The 9,009-nt window shown below is 46.7% G+C and overlaps 1 protein-coding gene across 1 annotated transcript; it reads right to left on the bottom strand.

The window, feature by feature from the left end:
- Positions 1 to 67: 67 nt before the first annotated feature.
- Positions 68 to 8,258, bottom strand: LOC144038000 (ATP-dependent RNA helicase DHX8). The gene is made up of 22 exons (XM_077550011.1): positions 8,052 to 8,258; positions 7,802 to 7,887; positions 7,650 to 7,722; positions 7,328 to 7,413; positions 6,787 to 7,247; positions 6,050 to 6,194; positions 5,774 to 5,980; positions 5,550 to 5,637; positions 5,358 to 5,455; positions 4,969 to 5,116; positions 3,850 to 4,031; positions 3,574 to 3,768; positions 3,310 to 3,495; positions 2,999 to 3,209; positions 2,742 to 2,923; positions 2,510 to 2,650; positions 2,281 to 2,436; positions 1,686 to 1,823; positions 1,483 to 1,611; positions 1,209 to 1,405; positions 949 to 1,128; positions 68 to 573 (listed from the first exon to the last, which is right to left on the bottom strand). The coding sequence occupies exons 1-22, from the start codon at positions 8,158 to 8,160 to the stop codon at positions 354 to 356; spliced, it is 3,618 nt and encodes a 1,205-aa protein (XP_077406137.1). The 5' UTR covers positions 8,161 to 8,258; the 3' UTR covers positions 68 to 353.
- Positions 8,259 to 9,009: the final 751 nt, after the last annotated feature.

The raw sequence follows: 9,009 nt of genomic DNA on the forward strand, positions 1-9,009 counted from the left end.
ACGACCAAACATGCAGTGTAATATAATGCTTACTGTACCAAAAGTATGCTGGTTTCAACAAAAAACATCCAAGACTATTTGGGATTTATTAAAAACATTTTGTACAGTGACGAGCAAATACTGTATAACACATTTCTATTAACAAAGGGAAAAAAAACATTGCTATTTTTGGATTGTATTCAAGTTTTTTTTTTTTTTACTACTGACAGATCAAATTATGCATTTCATCGCAAACAGAAGAGTGACTTCACGATTACAACATGGACCCGTCAAAAAAAAAAAAGGAGGTAAAATTCAAAGAAAACAAAGTCGAAATGTAAAGTCCGAACAGTGACCACGCTGGCTAAAAGTCGTCAGCGTCGCCTGAACGCTCTGGAGATCCTCCAGGCGTTGGGTTCCTCGTAGCGGTTGTAGAGCGGTTCCAGACGCTGCTGCTTCTTCTGCTTGCTGAGGCGCGTCGGGTCCGACACTTTGAAGAAGGCGGGAGCGAATTCCACCAGCCAGCGCGGGTCGATGGTGGTCACCTCGCGCATGTACTCCTTGGTGGTCAGCACCAGCTCGTGGTAGACGACCCTGAGGACGAAAAGAGAAAGCTGTCAAGCTGCAAAAAAATATATATATTTTAAAAAATTATATATAATAATTTTAAAAATAAATCTCAAATCAAGGCAAATGTGAAATAAAATACATCTGATCATTCTTTTTTTTTTCTTTTTTAAAGAGCCATGTGACGAGTAGAATGTAAATAAATAAATTCATCATGCAATCATTTGTCTTCATTTTCTGAATATATGCTACAATGTCATTAAGCAAATTCTAAAAACTGGAAAATGTAGGTAGTTAAAACTTGCAAACAAAATATTTTTCCAATAAATTACAATACCTTAAAAACATTTTTTAAGGGGGAAAAAAATGCTTGAACAATAATTTTACTCGCCCCCCCCTCACCATTCAGGCTGTCGGTTGAACAAAGCACTGGACGGGTGGATGTAGACCACCTGCTGGTCTATGAGGGTCCTGTAGCCCTCCTGAGGGTCCTTCTTGGCGGCGTTGCGGAAGAAACCGCTGCAGATGGCCTTCTGGACGCGCACGGTGGCTTTGCCGCAAGATACCACGTCCAACTTGTGCCTGAGAATTATTTCCTGAATGAGGGCTGGGCGATGAATCCATTTTCCATTTTCCGTTTCGTATGCAATCTTGATACCGACCGGTCCATGATGCCCAACATCTGCTTGCGGATGTCCTGCCCCCTCCTGAGCGAGCGAGCCTGGATGAAGTTCTCGTAGCACCACGGGTTGGAGAACTTGTTGTTCTTCCACGAGTTGTAGACGGCCAGCAGGGTGAGATGGTCGCCCTCGGGCTGATGGAACTTGGCCTTCTTCTGGTCGGCCAAAGCCTGCTTGTCCTGCGTCACAAAAAAAAAAAAAAAAAAAGAAAGTTGATGACAAACTCTCATAAGAAGAAGGTTTGGCGAGGTCTCACCTTGGGCCTGTAGAAGACGTTCTGCACGGACAACATGGACACGATGGTGAGCATCTCCTCACTGCAGCCCAGGTGCACCGACATGATCAACATCTTGCACAACATCGGCTCCAGAGGGAATTCGGCCATCTGGACGAGACGGCGGCGCACGTCAGGAACCCGAGAAAACCGAACCCCAAATAATCACTGGCGGTGTTCCTCACCCGTCGCCCGAGCCGCGTGAGCAGCCCCTCGTCGTCCAGCGCTCCCAGCGTGTACAGCTGCTCCATGGCGGTGATCAGCGTCTCCATGGGAGGAGCGTCCATGAAGTCGAAGGACAGCAGGTCGTTGATGCCCATGGCCTGCCGGAGACCACGCAAGCATGTTTAACGCACACGCGTGTAACGGATCGTGCTGTCAACGACTTAAAAAAGAAAAAAAGGGAAAAAAAAAAAAAAGGACTCGCCTGTCGATGATTCCATTGACTAATAGATGCTACCCCCCCCAAAAAAAAGTTTTTAATTTTCAATATATATCTTTCTTTTTTTTTTTAATTTAGTGGATATGAATACTCATTGTTCCTCATCTTCTGTGCACATATTACACAAACACCAACAAAATTAGCCTATGCTAAACAGTTAGCAATGGCGATTAGCATTAAACTCGAATTACACTGCATACCGACCACACGCAAATCAGTTTTTTTTAAATGATTAAAATAGCTTTGACGCATGCATTTTTGCGCCGACCAATTTTTGCGGTCGACTCCCCCTAGCCCTAATAATGTCTCTGTGATGTCGAGGTGTGGCGGGCGTGCACCTTGAGCGAGAGCACCGTGCTGGCCAAGTTGGTCCTCTGGATCTCCGGCACGTTGGTGGTCAGCATCTCGTCCCGGTACGCTCGCTCCGTGTACAGGCGGTAACACTTGCCGGGGCCCGTTCTGCCGGCGCGGCCTGCCCTCTGCTTCGCTTGAGCCTGTGACGGTTGAAAAACGGTTTCATGACGAGATGGATTGACAGGACGCAGCGGCGGCGGCGTTGAAAGCTACCTGCGAGATGGGCGTCACCACCAGCTGGTCGATGCCCGTTTTGGAGTTGTAGACTTTCTGCTTGACAAAACCGGGGTCCACCACGTAGTAGATGCCGTCGATGGTCAGAGATGTCTCAGCGATGTTGGTTGCTATGACAACCTGGCGGGAAAAAACACCAAGTACGTTTATTTTGATGTTTGAGGGCAACTCTACCCAGTGTACTGCATGTTCAAATGGATTCCTAAAATACTTTTCTGCTTCCTGGTGGCGCTGGGTCAAAGATCCTGGTCTGCATCTCGCTTGGCAGAGCCGAGTAAACCGGCAGAATAATGAGTTCCGGAACGTCGGGGCCGAGTGACTTCATGCGCTCGTAGAGGATCTCGCAGGCGGTGTCGATCTCTTCTTGTCCGGTCAGAAAGACGAGGATGTCACCTGGACGAGGATGAGGATGTCATGATCGGACGTTCGGGATTGGAGGACAGCAGAGTTGACGGGAGGGTTTCGTACCAGGGGGCTCGGTCAGGTGGATCTGCATGACGGTGATGAGGCTGGCGTCCAGGTAGTCGGTCTCGGGTTCTTTGGTGTAGAGCACCTCCACCGGGTACGTCCTGCCAGGGATGGTGAAGATGGGCGCCTCGTAGAAGTATTGCGAGAATTTGACGGCGTCCAGCGTGGCCGACGTCACGATCAGCTTCATGTCTGTGCGCTTCTGCACCGTCTGCCGGCAAAATAACAATTACGGGAAAGATTTTTTTAATACTACGAAGAAAGAGGAAATCAATAGAGGGTGATGTGGTCAACAAAGATGTGCCGCGAACCTTCTTGAGCAGACCAAAGAGGACGTCGGTGTGGATGGTCCTCTCGTGGGCTTCGTCCAGCATGATGATGGCGTACTGGCCCAGCTCCGAGTCAATCAGACACTCCCTCAACAGCATGCCGTCCGTCATGTACTTGATCACCGTCTCGGGGCTGGTGCAGTCCTCAAAACGGATGGTGTAGCCCACCTATGCAAAGGGAGGCGACATATTTCAAGGGACAGCCAACCAGGAAGTAGGCGGTGCAACAGCCGGCACGGCGCGGACCTCCTGTCCGAGACAGCACCCGTACTCCTCGGAGACCCTCTTGGCGACGGACATGGCGGCCACACGGCGAGGCTGCGTGCAGCCGATCTTCCCCCGCGTGGTGTAGCCCGCCTCGGCCAGGTACTGCGTGATCTGCGTGGTCTTCCCCGAGCCGGTCTCGCCGATCACGATCAAAATCTGGTTGTCGTGGACGGCCTGCGGCGAGAAGACGACAAAAGGAGAGCTCGGCAGGCGAGTTCAAGCGAGGGCGCAGCTTGAAGGCGATGAAAAGGGAACCTGAATGAGTTGCTCCTTCAGCTTGTAGATGGGCAAACTCTCTCTCTGCTCCAGGATGGAGAGTTGCGTCTTTTTCCCGTACGACGCCTTGTTGCCGCCAAAGGCGTGCTTCTTCCATTCGGGGATGTCGTTGGGCATCATGCCGATGCCGCGCATGTTGGCCGCTATCTGCCTGCCGTCAACTGGAACGCAACGCACATTGTTATTATATGATATCAATTATATTATTACTAGAGGTGCGTTCATTTTGAGTTAATTTAAAGTTCCTTTAAGGCCACTATTTTTTATTTTTTTTTTACGCACGGTTGATGACCGCCCCTTACTTGGAAAGCCTGTACTGGGGGAATTCCAGTCGCAACGCAGCAGACACGTCCACGTCAAAATTGAACTCTACTAGATTGAATCATAATGCAAATATTTGTGGAGACTGAGGTCAAGTTGTATTTTACAATTTAAAAAATGTGCAGAATTTCACAAGTGACTTCGTGTTAAAGATGAGATGGCTCTTAATATGAAAAGAAAAACGCACTGGGCTGTCACCAACGTCTTACAAATGCAATTATGCCATCTAGTGGCAGAAAAATGACCTCTACACAAATCAATATCACACATTTTTTGTTATTTTAACTCAATTTTATGAATTTTTATGAAATTACTGGCAATGACTAAAAGATGCGGACATATTTCTATTAGTTTAAGATTGTTTCCACTTTTACGCTAAGAGTATGAAAAAATGAAAAAATTTAGAACGGATATAAAATTTGAAATTAATCATGAGTTAACTATTGAAGTCATGCAATTAATTGCAGATTATTTTTTTTTTTAATCACCCAACACCCCTAATTTTTACTATTCTGGAACAGCAGCAGGAAGCCACATAAGAATCAGTAGTAAGAGTATTTTCTGTCATGGGGGAACCATTTCCGACCAGCCCCGTACTTGACTGTACTTTCAAAAAAAGCCTGAAGCAAAGTCTCACGACGGACAAGATGCGATCATTCGAACCCCGTGTCAGGCTTATCGTGTCCTGGAACCCTGAGCTGACATCAGCATATTTCCAGCACAGCGCCTCGCAGGGAGCGGCTCTCGTTTATTATACATACGCCTGGAAGCACTTACCGTCGGGCAGCGGGTCGACCCAGTGCTTGTTGAGTCCCATGGGGATGGAGTCCATCTCGGCCTCGCGCGCCGCTTGCTTCAGCTCCCGCCGCTCTTTGGCCAGAGCGCTCTGCATCATGGCCGCCTGGGACAGCGAGCCGTCTGGATTCTGCGTTATCACACACAAACGTTCATCCAAAGTCTCCCTTTGGCTGTCATGTAAGAATTACAGTAGTCACCTTTTTTTTTTATAGTCACTAGAGGGGACTGAAAATTCAAAAGTCTCTCATTTTTAGTGTTCTTCTTTGTGTTACAAACTCAAAGAAATCGAATCATTTCATTAATATAACCTCCTATCCTGATTGATATCATGTCTCCATGCAAGAGTGATGTTGTCCGATATGCGTCACCTTGACAATCTTGACGGGGCTCATGTCCATGCTCTGTTTGGTGTGTCCTCTCAGGAACGGCGGCTCCTCCTCCACCAACTCGATTTCCAAGTCTTCATCTGAAAAAAAAAAAAAAAAAAAAACGCGACACAAGATGACGTGAGTACGACGTCTTTAGGCGGTTTGTGATTGGACGGTGAGACTCTTCATTGCCTTCTTCGTCGTCCACTTTGGGAAGGATCCCGGTCTCGTCGTCGAAATCGGGGAATTCTTCCTTGGACAAAACGTTGGCGGCGATCATCTGAGGGAATAATAAGCCTTTGTTAGAGACAGCAACCGTGACTGTAATAAAAAAAAAAAGAGAAGTAAACTCATCCTTGCACCAGAAATGCATTTGTGCATTTGACGTCAAACGCATTTCATGTCTTTCAACCAACCTGCTTGATCTCCCATTTTTCCGGATCGGATATCTTGGTGAGCCTCTTCCTCTCCAGCGTGTCGTCCTGTTCCAGCTCTCGGGCGGGGCCGAGGTTGAGGGTACTGGGCCCGTCGGGGTTCCTCATGTTCACCTCCTCGCTGCCGTCGGGGCCCACGTTCCTCCTCCTGTTGGGGTTCAGGTCCTCGCCCGTCTCTTGATCCACATCCTGGAAAGGCAGACGGGGACGTGGAGTGTTGAGACAGCGAAGGCGTAAAGACAATGTTGCCGTGCTCACTTTCATGCTGAGGCTGGTCTTCGAGCCAGTGAAGGACAAGACTTTGATCTTGACTCGTTGCCCTTTGCTGACCACGTCGGCCACGTTGGCAACTCGGCCTTCTCGTCGCAGTTCGGAAATGTGCACCAAACCTTCCCATCGTTTCCTGCAGAGCGCAAAACATTTATTTACAACACACTTCATATCAAAGAAATGACCAAAAAGGGGCAATATTTGTTCTGTTTAAAGAGTGTACATTTATGCCAAACAGTCCAATAGCTTCATTTTATAGCCTTTCCCTTGACTTCCAATACATGAGGATGTTCGATTTTTTTTCCCGTCCAATCACATTTCAGCCCCTATGTTGCTATGTCAATCTAATCTGCCTAGTCAGGGTTTTCAGAATCAGTCGTGCTGGCTGATTGGTTGGTCAGAGTAAAACGTGATATAAACACATCCTACTAGCAAAAGGACTGTACACAGTAATACATTTAAAAATCAGAAAGTCTGATGCATGTCATACATTTTATTTAAATTCTCTATCATGTCATGAGCTAATATTGAGTCCAAAATGATCCTGGTGGCTACATGGCACAGTTGTGTGCTGTTATGTTAAACTTTTGTACACTATTGATAGTTTCCACAAAAAGGAAGTGAAAGTGTCTGTATTGAGATCGGGTCAACGCACCCTGGTGTTAAAACACACAGACTGCCACCGCTTCCTTGCTAAGCACACAGATTGGGATTGCAGCACAAACCTGAGGCCCTCCAGTTGGACAAAGCATCCAAACTGCATGATGCTGGTGACTTTTCCATTGTAGATGTCGCCCACGGAGGGCTCCTCCGGTGGCGGGCGGTCCACGTGTTTGTCCTTCCAGTCTCGGTCTTGGTCTTTACGGGGGCTTGGTGAGCGCTCGCCCCAGCGAGAAGAGCGCTCTCGACGCCTGGATCGGTCACTGTCTCGGTGTCGATCGCGGTCTCTGGAGCGAGATCTGGACCTGGAGCGCGAACGAGAGTGGTGGCGCCTCCTGCGGTCTCTATCCCTATCCCTGTCCCGATGTCTGTGTCGGTCCCGACTTCTGCTTCGACTGCGGCGTCTGCTCTTCTCAGCGCGGCTCCGGTCGCTTTTGGAATCGGTGCCGCTCACACTGGGCATGAACATCTCCAACTCCTTCATGGCATCGGCCGCGACCTTCACGTCCTCTTCGTCCATGAGTTTCTGAGGAAGACACGAACACTTAGTGCTCTACGTTGACATGTCACGTAATCAGTGGGTGGGTCGCGTTGTCAAGCTCATACCGGTGGCGCTTCATTTGGTCTGCAAAGCGCAGGGAACAGCTCCTTTAGCTTGTCCTTCTCGGACGTTGGCTTCTGAACTTCAGAGGCTGTGATGACGCCATAAGTGATTCAGTTTTCATTTTTCTTACTAGTGTAATCTCACAGAACAACACAATGAATATCTGGACAATGCTGAATAACAGTAAAAAAAATAAGCTTATTGTTATCTATAAATAATACAATCAAATATCACTGTGAATTTATCTAATAGACAAAAGTAGGTTTGGGTCCAGCACTAATCCAGCTAATGTATGTAAAGTTGAGGGGAAACATGATAAATCACCTTTACTTGTGGATGACTTTGACGGGGGTCTCATGGTCTGAATGAGCCTGAGCAAGTTGCCAATGAGGGAGTCCTATCATGACAACAACACCCACTTTATAAGCAATCAACAGATTTGTCAAGTCGTGCGACATATTTTGATAAGAACTTACTGTAAACTCGGCTCCATTTTCTAGCAGGAGCGCTTTAAAACCGTCAAAGGTAGGTTCTTTTTCCGCGAGACTAATGACGAATTCAGCTGTAATACAAGTAAGCAAACATGCACCATCCTAAACAAGTCGCACACAACAATGCTAAATCGCAACTTTAACATGTAATACAATCATACAACACACGTAAACATTAGCTGGAACTACGTTAGCTTTAGCGAGCTAGCGCGATTGTTCGGCGTGGTGGTCAAACCTAAATCTTTGTCGCTGATTCCAAGATGGTTGTCAAGCTCCGTGCACACTTTAGACACCAAAGATAAAAACTCGAGCTGGGAGAGTTCGTCGACGTCGGCGTCTGCCATCCTTGCTCGGGTTTTTGTGTCTCGTTTGCTCACAACAGAAGCTAACAATCCATGCTAGTACATACAGCATACGTCTGCGAAAGAATTACTTCCGCTTCCGGCGTGGGCGGAAATACGCAAGAGCGTCATCTTGTGGTCAAATAGATTTTAGTTTCATCCCCAAGGTGGCGCCCTCACTATTTCCAAACGAAGAGCTTCGGGGAAAAAATGAATACAAAATACAAATTGTCAGTATCTTTCGCACTACGCGCAAACATTTAAATTAATAGTTCTCTCAATTTTGTGAAAAAGATAATTACATACAGTTCACCTGCTTTTTCCACTCTGATATTAAGGTCACATGCTACTTACGGAAAATACATAAAAAATAAAATATGTACAAATAGTTATATGTCGGGAAGGTCGTCAAGTGTGAAATTAAACACCCAAATAACCTTTATTTACCTTCATTATCTGCCTATTTCTGAAAAACTATGTGTAAGCAGCAAGCACTGCACTTTCCTCCAAATGTTATTTCATAGTGGGCATAATTAACATAATAACCACACCATATTAATTTTTCAGTGAATGACCGAAGTTCCAAAGTGAAAGAACGACTTTGAGACGGAAGCTAAATCACTAGCACGTCAACACAAAAGGTAAGCAGAGCTGCAGTGTTAACTCAGACCTATAGTGCTACCTAACCATGTTACATCAGTCCCTGCTATTCATGCGGAATATGTATATTAAAAAAATATAAATATTTCAATCTTAAAAATGGAAAACTCCAATAAGGACTTTTCATGAAAAACAGTGGTTGCTCCCCCTGACCCCCCCCCCCCCCCCCCCAAAATTTTTGACAGATGAAAG

Source organism: Vanacampus margaritifer, chromosome 18, assembly GCF_051991255.1.
Source record: "Vanacampus margaritifer isolate UIUO_Vmar chromosome 18, RoL_Vmar_1.0, whole genome shotgun sequence".
NCBI lineage: Eukaryota > Metazoa > Chordata > Actinopteri > Syngnathiformes > Syngnathidae > Vanacampus > Vanacampus margaritifer.